Genomic DNA, 17,336 nt, shown 5'->3' on the forward strand with positions numbered 1-17,336 from the left:
TCTTTTCTGACTGCCTGTCTAACCCGGGCCACTGAATTGCATCCAGTAACTCCTGACTTGAGCCCGGTAACGTGTTTTACTAACATACACCTTCCTGGAAGGCCTCCGGTCCTGATTTTAGAAGAAAAGGCATGGAGAACTCACCACTGCCTTCCCTCAGTACTTTGTTCCAGTTGTCACACACCATTGCTGCTACACCACTGCGCTCAGTTGCCATTTGAACTTCTCCGACTTTCATTTCCGGCCACTGGTTCTCAGAAAGTCTTTCTCTGCTCGTTCAGTCCTTGCTATCCCCACCCCCCAAGAAAGTACTCTCACATCCTCATCAAGTCACCTCTTTCCCATCCTTCTGATAAACTAAACAGGCTGAGTTCCTGGAGAGTCCCACCTCCCTCACCTGCCTCCACTCCCAGAGGAAGCAATCACACCCTCCAACCCCCCGACCCCACCCCAAAAAACCTCAGTGTGAATGGAACGTACTGGGCTTGGAAAAGCAGAACCCTCCAGTCAGCTGTTTTGAGCTTTAGAACATTCGGCCTCTTCTCATAGTCTGTGGCCTTTGATGCCAAAGCATGGTGTACGCTAACTGCGTTTTTCAGATCCTCCTCAGACAAAGCCTTTTCGGGTTTATATTCATCCTGCAGTAATTAAAATGAAAAGACAGTACAAGTTATTTCAGATTGCTCATCTCTTCCTTGAGCCGAACGAAGGCAATATCGTCTTGCTCCATAAAGGGCCATCAACAACAATCACAAAAATACCAATTTAGCTTCATCTGTTCTAAAAAAGTCTCCATTTTCTTCTCTTACAACACTACCTTGTAAGACTCTTGAACACCTCTGCAAGGAAGTGAATGACTTCCACTGCCTTGCCAACAAGAAGAGGGAAAAACAGTGAGCGTCGCTAAGAAGATAAATACATCCTTGGAGGCTAAATTCTTCAGTGTTCTTCGGTCACAGCCCAAAAACTGACTTTGGATCTCACGCAGTGTCAAACCGCAATCAAGCCCCTGGCGTGAATCAAAATATTGCATTGCAAACGCAATCCAAGACACAGCAGGGCTGGAAAGTGAAGCAACAAAGTCACCTGTCGACCAGGGCTCGGGCACACTCATGAAGTAACAAGTGAAAGCGGCACGGCCAGCCAAAACCACGTCGAGGGACAAGTCATCCCCCGGCAATCCGGCAGCGGTGTAAGTTTACACACAGATGCTTAATGAGAAGCTGCAAATAGCACTTAACCTCTGTCCACCTCTAACCTATGACCACATGATGTCCACGGAATCACAGAACACTAGAACTGGAAGGGACCCCGAGAGGTCCTCACAGCAGGACCAACCACTGTCCAGACCATTCCTGGTAGACATTTATCTAACTTGCTCTTAAATCTCTCCAGTGATGGAGATTCCACAACCATCCTAGGCAATTTATTCCAAAGCTTAGCCACCCCTTAGGAATTTTTTCCTAATGTCCAGCCTAAATCTCCCTTGCTGCAGTGCAAGTCCATGGCTTCTCAGCTTACTCTTAGAGGTTAAGGAGAACAATTTTTCTCCCTCCTCCTTGCAACACCTTTCAGGTACCTAAACACCATTTTGTGAGCTCTCAGTCTTCTCTGGTAAATTATGTTGATCAAAACTGATCAGCCTTGATACCAGACATGCCACGTTACACCTCTTGGTGCTCTGCCCCATGACGGGGATTGAATGTTTCCGGGGGAAGACTAAGCTTGGCGATTATCAAACACCACGGAGCTCGGGTCCCCTCAGGCAGAGCTAGAGTAAACACACCTGCTCCAGGAACGGCAATGTAGGCCCAGCAAAGCGTTAAACGGAGGCCGTGCAGAAGGAACCGGAGCGTCCGCACTAGAGCAGATCCTCAAGGGGCGTGTGTGTGTGTAAATTGGTGACACGGCAAGGAGCTAGCCAATGCAATACGAGTAAGCCTACAGACCAGTCCTAAGGCCACGCTGCAGACAGAGCTAATTACACTGCTGCCACGCATGGAATTCGAGTTTTCCTCGACTCATCGCCTTGGGCTTGTTCAGTGTCTCAGCAACGACACTGTTCCAGTTTCATCAGAATTCCCCCAGCTGGCTCATGCAGCTTGGATGCCCGATCCTCACGCTGGCGGTGTAGTGAGCGCACCACGTCCCCAAGCTGATCCTCACTGATCTCTGAGCACAGGACAGAGCCATTCCATCGGCCAAGCAGCGTCAAGGGGCAACTGCGCTGGTTTGTCCCCAGAGGCTCAGATGATCCAGCTGGTTTCCTCCAACACAGGATCAGGATCAATGCAGTAACAGGTCTGGTTGGTCTTTATAACCATTTGCTTTCTAAAACTCACGCATGGGCCTGCAAGCCTCCGCCCTTGCCTGCCAGCCACAGAAATGCTATGGTTCTGCTAAGACCAGCAGCAGAGAAAATAAGAGGGCAGGAGATGGGCCCAAAAGGACCCCTCTGAAGCTAACCAAATGTGGCGTAAGGTGCGTGCGCACTCCTGTGCTGTGGCCAGGCAGGAAGGTGGAGATGGAGAATGCTTTGCGGAGACAGGCAAGCTTGGCTAAACCTGAAGCATGCAGTGGATTGGCTCTCTCTCAAGAAACTGTCACTGGATGTTAATGATCACGCCAGCCACTGCCACGTCTCACACGCCCCTCCCCCTTTCCTTCCTCTTCTTGGGAACGACCACTGAGAAATTAACTCCAGCACTACCTGACTCCCTCCAGTATCCCCCTCCCAAAGCGGATTCCCTCCTGGACAGGCATGGAGAGAGAAGGATCCCTTTTTACTAATGGACAGAAGTCAAACCCTCATGTGAACCCTCCAAGATCAGCTGGCGGCTGACACCGTCACTGGTTACGGGCCTCTGTTCACATCCCTGAAAGCCCCGGCACGGATCCCTGGAATCTCTTTACACCATTTTACTTTGCTACTTTCAGACAAAGCCTTGTGATGACAAATCAAACTCTCCCCACCCTCAAAGGCCCTCAGTCCCGTAGGACCGGTATGAGATGCTGAAGGACCCTGTGTTTGCATAACACCCAGCCGCGCGTTACTTTCAAACGTGCTCAGTACAGCTCCCCTGATGGTCCAGGAATGGAAGTAAAGTCGGCTGGTTCAAACCCAACGCCAGTCATGCTGAGGCAGTGCAAGATGAGCATTTTGCAGAAGGTCTGGCCTCACCATCCCCTTTTAATGTAGTGTCTACCTGAGCGTCCTAATGACCTCAGACCTCCTTGGACTTCCAGGCGTGTAGCCAGAAATGCCTCTTCCACCTTCGCTGACTGTGCACAATCACTAAAAATATCCTTTTCTTCAAAGGCTCTCGTAACTCTCCAAGTGCTGCTACTTAGAAAAAGCCTCTGTCCTTCCAACATTTTTCATCTCATGTCAACGTTTTTTTTCTTTTTTGGCTACGTTGGAAAATGGTCTTTGCAAAGTTACACCCGGAATATCCTAAAACCCCTAGCGTTGTAAAGGTGCAAACTAGCATCACAGAACTAGTACCACTGCAAACAAAACCCAATCCAAATAAACCAGTAGGGCTTGCTTTGCTGCACCGTTTGTCGAGAAACAATTTTTTATTGCATGAAAGCCAGCCCAAGCTCGCGTTCTTCCCTTATACCACAGGATCAGAGAACACTAAAACTGGAAGGGACCTCAAGAGGTCATCAAGTCCAGTCCCCTGCCCTCATGATAGGACCAGGTACCATCTAGATCATCCCTGACAGGTGTTTATCTAATCTGCTCTTAACTATGTCCAATGATGGAGATTCCTCAGCCATGGCTCATTTCCGATCAGCCTAATGATAAGACATTGTGACTGTTTCTTGTTCCGCTGGCTTTTGGTCATGTTACATCCTCAGAGGGTAGGAAATCAACAAGTGCCGGAAGATTTCCGTGGACAGGACAGCCATTAGAAGTGTGTCAATTTTCTGATCTTATATAATAATCTTGTGCGGACGTATTGAGCCGGCGAATTGCAAGTGTTTCAGCTAAGCCCCTCTGGCAGCCTGGCTGCCCAATGACTCAGAAAGCAGCTTTCTCAAATCACTCATTTAATAATGGAATAGGCAGAACAGCAGTTAGCACTGGAGCTGTTCCAGTCAGTATGTAGCCATAAGCTCTCATTCTGCTCATGCCTATACAAGCGTAAACTTGGCGTTGCACCGTTACCAACCCTTCGATACCACACAATGGGTGTCTTTAAAAAGGCACATGGATAGCAGACCATGTGAGAGCAGAATCAGGCCCATACCCCACCTCTGGAAGATGCTACAGCTACTAATTATTATTACTGCAGTAGAGTAATAGAGCAGTAGTGGGCAGTAGTTTTCGGTGGCGGCCGATCCAAGATTTTGGTAAGTGGTCAAGGGCCCCACTTTCCTATGGAGAGGGTGTGGGGTGGAGGCCGTGTGCAGAAGGAGCTGGGAAGGGGGCTGGAGTGCAGGAGAGGGTGTGCGGTGAGAGAGGGAGGTTGGGTGAAGGAGGGGGTTGCGACCGGGGGCAGGGGTCTGGGTGCAGGAGAGGATTCTGGCCTGGGGGAGGGAGTTGGGGTGCAGGAGGGGCTGGCTACCCAGAGGCAGGGTCTGGCTGAGAGGCGCTCACCTCAGCAGCTCCTGGCCAGCAGCTCTCTCAGGGAAGCAGCAGCTACTGGTGAAGGGATTCCAGAGGGTCACTGGCCAGGTGCCCTGCCCCAGCCCCTCCTCACCCAGGCCCACCTCCTCCCCTACTCTGCCCCGCCAGCCTCATCCCTGCCCGCCTCTTCCTGCAGAAGCAGCATGGGGCTGACAATGAGCATGGTGGCGTGGAAGCATATGACCCCCTGAGTACCCTCTCCGTGTTCCCCCTCCTGCCCGTCCCCCCAGGTGAGCTTCCAGACTTTTTAGCATGTGGCTCTCTGCGCTGAGGGGGAAGTCTTTGTGTGCTGGCCCCACCCCCCACAACATCTCTCAGCTCCTATTGGCTGGAAACCGGCCAATGGGAGCAGAGAGATTTTGCTGGGAGGGGGCAGCGAGTGACGCCTCTCCCCTCCCCCCTGCGGCGTGGAGAGCCACAGGGAGCTGCTGGCCACTTTGAGCGGTGTTGCTCCATGTGGGGGGCACGGCAGAATGAAAAGCTTAGTGGGGCAGATCTTGTCCACCCCGTCTTGGACTCCATGCAGGCCACGATTAAGGATCTAGCTTCTGACATGCACCATGGCCTTGGAGGTCTCACGCAGGGATCTGAAGGAGGAGAAGGTAGAGGCCTCCCGTGTCAGTTTCGGACAGAAGGTCCAAACACGTGGGCACCGGGGGAGGCCGCACAGAGACGTGCGTGTGACGAAGAAGCAGACGATATTTGCTTCGCTGGTCGGGCAGAACGTGTGACGCACCGAAAGACAGCAGCGGGCGAGCGGAGATGGGCAGACTTCAGAGGGAGAGACACGGTCAGAGTGATGGGCAGGGAGAGGATCCCAGGGACTGGAGATGGGCGCTCTGACAGGAGAAGCCTGGGATTCCCTGTGGTAGCCCCCTCCGAGCAAGCGCTCTCTTTTACCTTTTGCAAGTATAGCACTGTTCCCTTCAGCACAGCGTAGAAGGTTTTCCAGCCACGCTTCCCTCTGGGAGCTAAAGAGAAAACAAAATAAAGGCAATCCATTTAACTCAAATCCGTTTTACTCTTTGTCTAGGCAACAGCAAACCTCCATTCATTCTGCCTTCCACCTCTCTTACGTTCTGCTTTTCAAAGGGGAGTGTCACTGGCCAGGCTGCTGGCTTTGCAGCTAGGGCCAGGGGCAAACAAAAGAGGCCAAGATTACAAGCCAGGCCTTGGCCAGCAGGCAATGGAGCTTGTCCAGAAAACAGCCCCAGTTCTGAGGCCCGTCCAAGTCCGCAAGCCTGGCTATATGAGTTTCAGAAGCAGGAGTGGGAGCTGCATAGAATTACAGAATCATAGAATGCTAGGACTGGAGGGGACCTCGAGAGGTTATCGAGCCCAGCCCCCTACCCTCCTGGCAGGACCAAGTACTGTCCAGACCATCCCTGTAAGACATTTATCTAACCTGTTCTTAACTATCTCCAGAGATGGAGATTCCACCACCTCCCTTGGCAATTTATTCCACTGTTTGACCACCCTGACAGTTAGGAACTTTTTCCTCATGTCCAACCTAAACTTCCCTTGCTGCAGTTTAAGCCCATTCCTCCTTGTCCTATCCTCAGAGGCCAAAAAGAACAAGTTTTCTCCCTCCTCCTTATGACACCCTTTTAGATACCTGAAAACCGCTCTCATGTCCCCCTTTAATCTTCTTTTTTCCAAACTAAACAAGCCCAATTCTTTCAGCCTTTCTCCATAGCTCATGTTCTCTAGACCTTTGATCATCTTGTTGCTCTTTTCCGGATCCTTTCCAATTCCTCCACATCTTTCTTGAAATGTGGTGCCCAGAACTGGACACAATACTCCAACTGGGGCCTAACCAGCGCAGAGTAGAGCGGAAGAATGACTTCTCCTTCTTGCTCACCACACACGTGTTAATGCATCCCAGAATCATGTTTGCTCTTTTTGCAACAGCACCACACTGTTGACCCATATTTAACTTGTGGTCCACTATAACCCCTAGATCCCTACCCGCCATACTCCTTCCTAGACAGTTGCTTCCCAATTGTGTATGTGTGAAACTGACTGTTCCCTCCTAAGTGGAGCACTTTGCATTTATCTTTATTAAACTTCATCGTGTTTACTTCAGACCATTTCTCCAATTTGTCCAGATCATTTTGAATTATGACCCTACCCTTCAAAGCAGTTGCAACCCCTCCTAGCTTTGTATCATCTGCAAACTTAATAAGCCTACTTTCTATGCCAATATCTAAATTGTTGATGAAGATATTGAACAGAACTGGTCCCAATACAGGCCCCTGCGGAACCCTCCCTCCCAGTGGACCATCCCTTCCCATTTTACACAGCATAGTCTGAGCTCTGTGCAGTCATGACCAATTACAGTGCTGCTCAGTAGGGGGTGGCAAACCCAAGCATCCCCTCTTCTTGTGCTAGCCACAAGGAAACCAGGCTCAAGTTTTCAGCTGCTTCCCCCATCCCCACTTCCTAGCAGGACAGAAAATGGGGGAAGACACCTCAAATCCCAGGCAAACGCGATAGGAAGCTGGCGTTAAGGACCACACCAGGGAAAACACCATGAACTTGCAATTATCCCCAAGCCAGGGAATTTGGAGTTGAAGTAACACCACAAAGACACTCAAAATGCACACTTGGTTGATGCACAGAGCTTAAGGCTGCAAGAGACCATTCGATCAGCCAGTCTGACCTCTGACATACCACGGACAATTAAACTCCCCCCCCCTTCCTTGCTGATAAGCCTGATCATTTGTATTTGATGAAAGCACAAACTCCGATTAGCTAAAGCACCTTTTCAGGGAAGACATCTGGTCTTGAGAGGAAAACATCAAGAGACGGAGATGTCACCGCCTCCCTTGGGAGCTTGTTCCAGTGGATAATTGCCGTCTTGGTTAAAAGTCTATTTGCTAAGGGGACTTTGTCTGATTTTAGCTGCCAATAAACAACTCGTTAGTACCTGGTATTATCTCCAATAAACTGCATGAGGACCATGACACCTCATAGATTAACACATTTTTGAAGTATAAGCTTTCATGGGCAAAGACCCGCTTCGTCAGACGCATCTGAAGAAGAGGGTCTTTGCCCACAAAAGCTTATGCTCCAAAATATGTTTTAGTCTATAAGGTGCCACAGGACTTCTCATTGTTATTTGCAGATCCAGACTAACGCGGCTACCCCTCTGATACTTGTATGAGGACTGTCACCTTCTTAAGGTTCCTCTAGAATCTCAACTTGGTGTTGTAGTCCATGAGAAAAATAAACACGGAAAACTCTCTTCAAAAATTAGTTTAATATTACCTGGGATCACAAAACCTAGGGGAAAAATTTCCAGAGTTGAGTGATTTAGGAGACAAAGTCTCACTGATTTTTATTGGGATTTTGGCTCCTAAATCATGTAGACAACTTTGAAAAATTTGTCCGAAATGCCTTAATCATATATATTGTAGCATCCTTCAGTCTACGTAGACTATGGATCACGCCCTTTGTGTTCCATTTCGGATTATCATTTGCGGCGTCGACTGTGACTGTGAAGGCCCACACGAGACTGACAGTCCTTGCTGCATCTGTTGCATGTGTAATGGGTGTCTGGCAGGTCCTTACTGTGCTTTCTGTGGGCTCGCTTCTCCTCTGCTAGCTGTCTGATCCTCATCTCACCCTTCTGAAGGCCCTTGTGTATATATATATGGTTACTGCAGAAACTTTAACCTTCAGTCCAATATGCAACTGTTATTGTTCTGATTAAGCAAACAGCATGACAAAAGCAACCATATGATTCTGTTTTCAAACTATCCAACAGGAGCGGACACCCCTAGCAAACTTGTAGTGAGATGCTGGTAAAATAATTCAAAGCCACTGCTCAGAACCTGTTTAGAACATGACATTTAAACAATGAAGTGGCCTATTAGTTGAAAAGAATCAGGTTTCTTTGACTTCAATAGCACCTGAATGAGGTCTCTTTGGGGAGCCCACACTGAAAATGTTGATCTGTTAAGTTTCGGTCGTGAGACATCCTAATATACAGGGTAGCAACCTTCAGATACCGATGCACAATTTAAAAAAAATAGTAGCAGGCATTCATAGCTGAATTCATACTGTCTAATTTTGTTTCCAGCATTTATCCCAGCAACTGTAATCTGAGCTAACACTATAGATACATGAACAACAATCGGGAAAACACATATGTTCTCAGCCGTCACCGTAGTTTTCAACAGTATAAAAACTTCATGTGTATAAATGGATGCCTTCCCCGCAAATACTTCCACATTGAGTCCTCCAGAAGAGAGTTATGTCAATGAGGAACCATGGAATTAAAAGCCAGAAAAGTAAAAAAACATAATTGCACATTTATTATGAATAAGGAGCCAGGAACACCAAACACCACCCTATTCCTGAATGGATGCAAGATCTAATCTGAACAAGAGCGTTACACATCATTAAGAAGGAATGACCTACCACATTACAGGGTTATTCTGGAAGGCCAGTGATATTCTCAGAGCTGGACCAACTGGTGGATTCTAAGGCCAGGTCTACCCTTGGGGATAAGTTCAAATTAAAATACGCACTTCCAGCTATGTTAATTGTGTACCTGAAATTGATGTACTTTGATTCAAACTTTGGTGCTGTGCCCACAGCAGGAGGTGGACAGGAGAAATGTCCCATCGACTTCCCTTACTCCTTGTAAGTACCATTAATGCATTACTTTACTGGGCATGGAATAGTCCTCAAAACAGCTCATGAGTGCTCTATTCTGCTGTGATAATCAACCCACTTTGGGGTTTTTTATGGCTTCAACAGCCTGGATGGAGCAGGACTGTCAATGGGCACAGGCCTTCCCACTAGCAGGTGCAGAGATTACCCAAGAGATAAAACAATAAACATAAAAGATGCTCACTCCTTTTTCCATCCATATCTGCATGGATCTTCCGAGCCAGAAATCCAGTTTTATACACAGCAGCATTGGGATCATGAGGAATGTCCAGGAAGGGGTTATTGGAATGGCCAATCCGGGTGGTGGCCTTTGAATGAGGTCCATTATCCTTCTCATCAGTACTATCCGAGTGAGATTTTTTTTTCTCCTCCTCGTCTCTAAAACCAGACAAACACAGCAAAGGTCAGGTGAAAAACCCAGCACCCAGCTCCATTACCCAGCAAGGCTTCATCTCATTAAGTCCTGCACATGCTTTATTTCCCAGGATTTTCCCTCTCTCAAGCAAGTTATTCTTATCAGCCTTTTTTTATTATGGGTTTGATAAAAAAAAAAACACTGAAGACAGTAGGACACGTCCCATTTGCTTACATAGATTTTGGATCAAGGAAGTACTCAAGCTCAGCCCTATCTTGAAGCATTTTGACAAGAAGATCCATTTTCTACTGACAAAACTAGGTGGAACATTTTCAGCCAGCTCCATTTGTAAATAACCCACAGCTGGCAAGCTCTTACAGAAGTCACTGAGGCCTTGTCTACCCTACAAGATGGATCGAGCCACTGGCCATCAATTTATCAGGTCTGCTGTAGACATGATAAGTCAATTTCCAAGCTCACTCCCATTGACTCTGCCAAAACTAGACGAGTCGCCAGTGTCTATGGGAGCAGCCCCACTGACACTGTGGTAAGTACGTTGACTTCAGCTACGCTATTTGCATTGCTTGAAGTAGGTTGATGGTGGCGGTAAGTGTAGACAAGACCTCAGTGAGAAATGCAGGGTGAAGCCCTTGCTTTGGAAGAGACTGCTTCTCCCCTCTTCCCCTTCGAGGAGATACAGAGAAAGCAATCCCATCCACGATAAACGGACTGGCTTAGCAAAGAAAAGACAGAAATGTTTAAAACCTTTGTATGCATGAGGCCCCGTTCTGGAGATCTTTACCCCTGCTAATATCCTCACCCCTGAGCTCCAGCCTCTCCCTTGACAAAGCAACACAATCTTCCAGGACACTGGGCCCATGATGAGGGGGAGTAACAGGAGAGCGCTGTTCTCAACCCAGTCTGGAACAGCGGCAAACAGGAAGACTCTGAGAACTGGAGTGTGAAGGAGGCAGTTCTTGTGGAGGAGGCGATCTCCAGACTGCATGTGGAGGAGGATCACACAAATGCAAGTACAAGGCAGATTTCAGAAAGGACTTGCAACACTGGTTGACAAAACCAGGCATTTTAGCATTATTACTAATTATACCTAATAACAATTATTAATTATACCAAATAACAATAACTAATAATAATTTGTACTACCATAGCGCCTAGTAGCACAGGGTCCCATTGTAGCAGGCACTGTTACAATTCTCAACAACAAATGTAGAACATTTAATGTGGGGATTTTCCTTTTCCCAAAAGCGTTCTCCGCCACAGTCTCATTTTCCCCTTCCCTCTGGTTGGGTCAGTTTTTCTGTAGACTCTGGACTACAAAAGGAATCCCGAGACTCCCATCTTATTAAAGGTAAGAGTCATCTCGCCAGCAGATCTAAGTGGGCCAGGACCTCATCATCAACAAAGTAGTCAAGCCCAACCCTATCTTGAAGCATTTTGACAAAAAGAGCCATTTTCTACTGACCTACACAGCCCTCTCACCTACAAAACCCTGCTTGCCCAAAGGCCTCACAGATACTGATCATCTGAATGCAGACTGGGGTTTTGTTAGCGTCTTCTCCAGTGAACAAATGTTCAAGCATGTATACTGGGTCTCCATTCGCCTTATTCTACACTCTACTTCTTACTTCTGCCTGCTTCCAAGGGGGAGCAAAGCTACTCCTTACCAACAAGGGGAAAACGCTGACCCCCAGCTCCATCTAAATGTTACACAAACGAAGCACATTTCACTGCCTAGAATGGATCAAATCTTACTCAGCGTCCTCTGCTGGGGAGCTGGTAAGGATCTGTCTAGTTTTAAGGGCCGAGGGGACTGTTATGACCACCTTGTCTGACCTCCCACAAAGCACCATCCATGGGAATCATCCCCACCTCGCCTAACAACTTACTATTGACGTCAGGCAGTGATGGCAGGTTTTTAACTTCCAAACACAAATGTGCACACACCAGAAACTCCTGGGGACCCAAAGGGGAATTCAAGTCAGTAGAAGGATGGAAAGTTACACACACACATCCCTCGCTATACAAGCACAATTGGTTCCCACATTTCTGCTCGTTGGAAAAAAACTGGTAAGAGAGACACTAAATTCCCATTAAAATACCTGTAAAAGTCTCTGGTTCGTTCCAAAGTGCTTGTAACTCAGGGAAGAAGCAGCAGCATGTGGTGCTGCTTTTGGAAGGCAAGTGAACCTTGGGTTGGACGGATGCGTTAAACGCTGGGGGCAGTTTGGGGCCATGAGTTGGAAGGAGGGTTAAAACCTGGTGGTGGGTTGGATCCATGAAGCAGGGGAGGAAGGGGAGGTTAAGGCTGCGGCAGGTCCCCGGGGAGGACGGAGGGGTTCAGGTTGCTGCAGGTTGGGGCTGTGGGGCAGGCAGGGGGTTCAGACTGAGGCGGGTTGGGGCCACGGGGCTGGCGGTGGGTGTCAGGCTGCGGCAGGTTGGGTCTGCAGGGTGCAGGGTAAAGCTCGTATTAGTGGGGAGAGTTCACTCATGTCGTAAACAAAAGTAGGTATATATGTCCCTCGTTTAAGCGAGTACTCCTAAGTGAAGTACTTGTTTAAGGAGGGAACAGTGTACTAGTTATTGGGCTAAATTTATCCCAGGTGCAACTCTACTGACACCACTGGAGTTACCCCAAGGAGGAACGGCCTGGAATCCCAGCTCCATTCCACGCAATGGGCGATTTGCAATGAAGGCAAGATTCCAGCCATTGTCTTTGCCACATTTCTGTCGCTTCCCCTGCCCTAAAAACCAAGGCTGCAGATAGCCCCGGCACAATTAGAGCACCTCAGTTCAAGAAGCATGAGGCAGAGACTATACAGTCGGATTATCTTCCATTTCCCTCACTGCTTTAACCACAGACCAAACCTTGCACGCAGCTAGAGGAGATCTGGACACGTGTGTACACAAGTGTAGATTGTGGAAGAGTAGAAGGAAGAAGGGAGAAGACAAAGAACCATCAATTAGATTTACTGGTACCTTCCTTTTCCTCACTGCACTGCCTATCTCATTCGATCCTGCTGACTGGTACTTCACACAGGAGGAACTGAGGAGCGGCTAGAATAAGGAGAGACATTTTCCTGACAGTGGTCTTCTCTGAAAAGTGACCGTAAGATGTAGGATTTATTGGCTCTTCAGGACTTCCAGATCAGTGGGGTATATGTTACAAATCACAAGATATGGGTCATCTTAACAGCCAATGGTGCAGTCAGCAGGCGCCTCTGACACTACGCGAGACAGGATGCATTCCCAGAGCTGCACTTACTCCGCCCTGCTGAGAGAAGTGCAGCAAAAGGCTTTTGCTGCTCAGCAATGCGTCCGTGACTTTTGCACACACGGGGGAGTGGCTGTGTTGTGCTTTTCTGTCTACGGGATCAATACTGAAATTTATGGAAGCCTTTCCATGAATGTCTGTGGGATTCGGATCCTGCCCTGTGGCTGTACTGTAAACAGCAGCGTGGACAGCAAGCCTTTTAGGATGACGACAGGTCTAGCCAGCAACAAGTGATAAAGAATGAGATGAGGCTCATGTAGCAGCCCTCCGTATATCATCTATCCTTATCTCACTGTGCTCTGTCCCAGGTCTTCAATTCACCATGTAACAACTGCTGTCAAAGCTCAGAAACCCTTGTTTAGCCCTTGGGAACAAACGCTATTTTCAGCTATCAAAGGTACTACATCCAGATTAACACCCTTTCTTCACGATCAGAGCTCCACTGAGAGAGCAGACCTGTGGCATTTACTCAGGAGAGGCTCCTCAGATCTACCGCCCTTGAGTCTGGCAGGTGTTAATTACCCAGATCTAGTCAGGTAATGCTCACAGAAACAAGACCAGCGGCTCACCATAATGGCCGTATGCTTCCAGATGATTGGCTACATGGACACTTATAACCTGCCCACCTTCCCCACTATTCCAAGTAAAGCAGATTCTTGGATGAATGCAGGGAGCGAAATGTTGACGTGTGACCCCCCCGCTGGGAACACAAGGGCACAAGTAGGATGCCAGAAGCCCCAGTGGACAGCTTACCCAAGGAGGCAGATCTTGCCTACTGAGGGTTGGGCATGTCTACACTAGTTAAGGAAAAGTGAATGCTGAGGTTCTATCTTCTGGAGCGCCATTTCACGCACGTGCAAAACAGCATGTTCCAGGATCAATGTCAAACCCAGAACTCCTTGCGAACCGCAAGGATTAAGGAATGTCGGTGGGAGGAGGGATCCTGTCGATATTCTGTCATGAAGACAGTAACCAATGTTGACGGCTGCAAAACTGATTTTAGGTATGCAATTGGTGTAACTAAAATTGCACAGCTGCCGTTGACATTCCCGGTCAGTATGGATGTAGGCTTGGTCTATACTAGGCAGGTAAGTCAACTGCAGATACGCAATTCTAGATACAGCAATTGCGTAGCTAGAATCGACTTGTCTACAATTGACCTTCCTGGCTGTCCTCACTGAGGAAAGTGGACGGGAGAGCTTCTCCCATCAACCTCCCGTACTCCTCACTAACGGAGTTGACTGCCCACCCCTGATAGGTCGATTTCAGGTCTGATACCACGTGCATGAAATTGAACACCAGAAGATCGACCCTGAGAAGGTCAATCTTCAGGTGATACAGACATGGCCTGAGGGTGGACAGATGTGGGGCCAGGTAGGCTACCCCTCAAAGAGACACAGCTACCTGGGGTGCAATCCTTTTCTTCAACCCCAAAATCCACTGTTCAGCATAGGGCCCAGTCTAAGTCTGGTGCATCCCTTTCCTGTTGGCAGATTCATCCCACCAAGAAAACAAGTAAGGGGAAATGATAATGTGGCTGTGGCTGGAAACAGAAGTTGTCTCTTGTGCTTAGCACTGCTCTCTTGAAGTGTTAGCTTGTCAAAAGCAAATGAGAGTCTGGAGAATAGAGTGGCCTCTTCTGAATTAAGTCTCTTTAACATTAGGGTGTTCAATTCTCCACAGTTCATTCAAAGACAGCACTAGAAAACAAGCCCAGAGCAGGAAACTCTATCCAAGACTCGTGTTTCTATTCAGTAGTTCCAACACAATGAGCCGCAAAATAAAGGAAGAAACTCAACATCTGTTTTATTTATGTACTCATAGAACAAACAGAGGATTTATATTTCTGTCTTTTGAAGCTGAAGTTTCCTACTAAATTAAATGGCTCCTTCCTTGCAGATATGGCCACTTTGTATCATTAACAACTTTCCTTACTGAAGGAGAAGGGGAGTTGGAAAAGGACTTTTGCTAAAGGAAGAGCAAATCCAATGTCTGAGTCTCAGGGACCAAGAAAAAGGCTCCAGAGTCTATTCATGTGTGTAGGAAAGTGATTACCATGCCAGGGACTGATTTTAAGCTCACACATTCTGCACAATATACTTACACTGCCCAGTCAAGCTTCTCATTCTTGATCGAATTGTAGAGTGCCTTCAAAAAGAAAGAGACAAGAGGGAATTACTTTTCAGACTCTCATGTATATTTCAAGGTGCCAGTGGAAAATGTCCGACTACCACTAGGAAGTGAGATGCCACTGAAGAAGAAGGAGTATTAGCCATACACAGCATCTCTTTGATTTGAGCCTGAGGAAGAACACTGGTCAAGGTCAGACAAGAACTTTCAGAATACGGTGTCTGTGCTTTCAACAATTCTCCAGGAGCAGTCACAGCAGATACTGGTTTTGCGTAAAGTTTTGGTTTTGAAACATCACACAAGCCGATGAAGTACAAGAAATTTTAAGACTGCAGCACTGCATCTGGCCTTATTGAAATCACCTGAAGTTTTGCCATTGACTTCAGTTAAACCAGGCTTTCACCTTCTGCGTTTATTTAGAGATCTGTAGCACAATAACTCACCTGTGGCACACACCAAAAAATCACTTTTTCATATCCAGCATTCTGTTATTCAGAACTTTCAAATAACCAGAATTTTAGCCTAAGTAAATTTTAGTTATTTTTTCCTTAAGTACAGTATAGTGAAAGAAAATACAAACCAGTACAACAAATACAGCATAAGTTTACAGTGTACAGTACTCCTGGTGTTGGTAAATAAAGTACTCCACGTACATTTTTGTTTCTTAATAGCTAATCTTGCTTTTCTTCAGTGTTATGCAATATTTTATTAGCCAGAGTAGTTGACTATCCAGTAATCTCAGTGGTTTGAGCATTGGCCTGCTAAACCCAGTGTTGTGAGCTCAATCCTTGAAGAGGCCACTCAGGTATCTGAGGCAAATAGATTTTAAAAAAACGTCAGGGATGGTGCTTTGTCCTGCCAAGAGGGCAGGGGACTGGACTTGGTGACCTCCAAAGGACCCTTCCAGCTCTATGAGACGTGTATCTCCATTTATTTGTATTTAACCTCCCAGGCCTGTTGGGTATCAAAGAGTTTACTGTAAAATGCCCATGTCTTGCACATTTCAGGATAACAGCCTATTATTGCTGTAGTACTCAGGGCCAGTATCTCTTGCTTGGAAATTCCCAATTCTTTTGGTGCTAATGGCCCCTTGTGGCATAGTTTTACAAAGTGGTGGCCTGCAAGGGAACCTGAGCTCCTGTGGACATCAGACAGATGACATGAGCTGATAAAGCAGGGTGAAGACCACATTGGCCAGGCGAGTCTGATCATGTCTCCCTCACTTGGCAGACCCATATAGTAGACCTGAACCTGCTAATAGCTAATGGCGTAACTCCTTTAATTCACGTGGCCAAGCCCTGTGCTTTTGGTCGTGAAATGCCCCAGGTTCTAGCACAGTATATACCCCACACTTGAGATCTTTACACACCTGTCATGTAACATGCCAGCAGGCCTGTCTGCAGGTCTAAAGGCTTTAAAGAGCAGCCGCAGGCCTCAGAGAGCAAGAGTGAAAACTTCCATCCCTGTATTACAACCAAGCTCCCATCCCTGTGTTACAGCCTGTTACAGCCTTAAACCTCACAAGCATAAACACCAGATAGCCACATGAGCCCTGCCACCTGCATTTCGACATGGGAACCTCAGAAACCAGTAACCATGGCATCCGTGGCTTCAGCCCTGTGAGAATGTTAAAAGTGGCACTGAGCCAGTATGTGCACACCTGGTAAACAGCTAAGGGATAAAAACGTGGGAAGCCGCCCCTAGCTGAGTTTCAATGGGGACTCTCTGCCTCAGGAGTCTTAGTCATTCCCCCCAGCTGGAGCAACGTCCGCTGTGGCACTGATGTGAGACGCTTTGGGACTGGAACTCCCCGTGGCAGAGAAGGGACGTAAGCTTGCCAAAACTCCTCTTGTCTGGTCATATACATTCCTGTGCTGCTTTACTTGCTTATGTGTACCTTGTGAATAACTTGCAGTAGCTTGAATAGTAACAGAGAAAGCCGTGCTAGTCTACATACTATCAAAACAAAAAAGCAGTCCAGTGGCACTTTAAAGATTAACAAAATAATTTATTAGGGGATGAGCTTTCGTGGGACAGACCCACTTCTCCAGATCTGAAGAAGTGGGTCTGTCCCGCGAAAGCTCACTACCTAATAAATTATTTTGTTAGTCTTTAAAGTGCTACTGGACTGCCTTTTTGTTTTGTAGTAGCTCGGAGTAGGTAAGGTTTATCCCTAATCGGCTCTGTGTTGAAGCAAATCCCGTAATTCTGTTGGCCTTGGACTTGAGAGTTGACTACACGCA

The 17,336-nt window shown here is 47.4% G+C and overlaps 1 protein-coding gene across 3 annotated transcripts in view; it reads right to left on the bottom strand.

Annotated features, from left to right (window-relative positions):
- The window catches only part of PSD3 (pleckstrin and Sec7 domain containing 3), a 136,472-nt gene that overhangs the window by 22,665 nt on the left and 96,471 nt on the right, over positions 1–17,336 (bottom strand). For 2 of the 3 annotated variants that reach the window (XM_074994603.1, XM_074994606.1), the window contains 4 exons: positions 15,068–15,111; positions 9,501–9,694; positions 5,537–5,607; positions 481–638 (listed from right to left, as the gene is read on the bottom strand). In XM_074994603.1, the coding sequence (XP_074850704.1) occupies positions 481–638; positions 5,537–5,607; positions 9,501–9,694; positions 15,068–15,111 (467 nt within the window). Of the gene's footprint in view, positions 1–480; positions 639–5,536; positions 5,608–9,500; positions 9,695–15,067; positions 15,112–17,336 lie in introns of those variants that run through there. The other variant, XR_012645609.1, reaches the window with a different exon arrangement.

The sequence above is a fragment of the Carettochelys insculpta genome, chromosome 5 (genome assembly GCF_033958435.1).
Source record: "Carettochelys insculpta isolate YL-2023 chromosome 5, ASM3395843v1, whole genome shotgun sequence".
Lineage (NCBI taxonomy): Eukaryota > Metazoa > Chordata > Testudines > Carettochelyidae > Carettochelys > Carettochelys insculpta.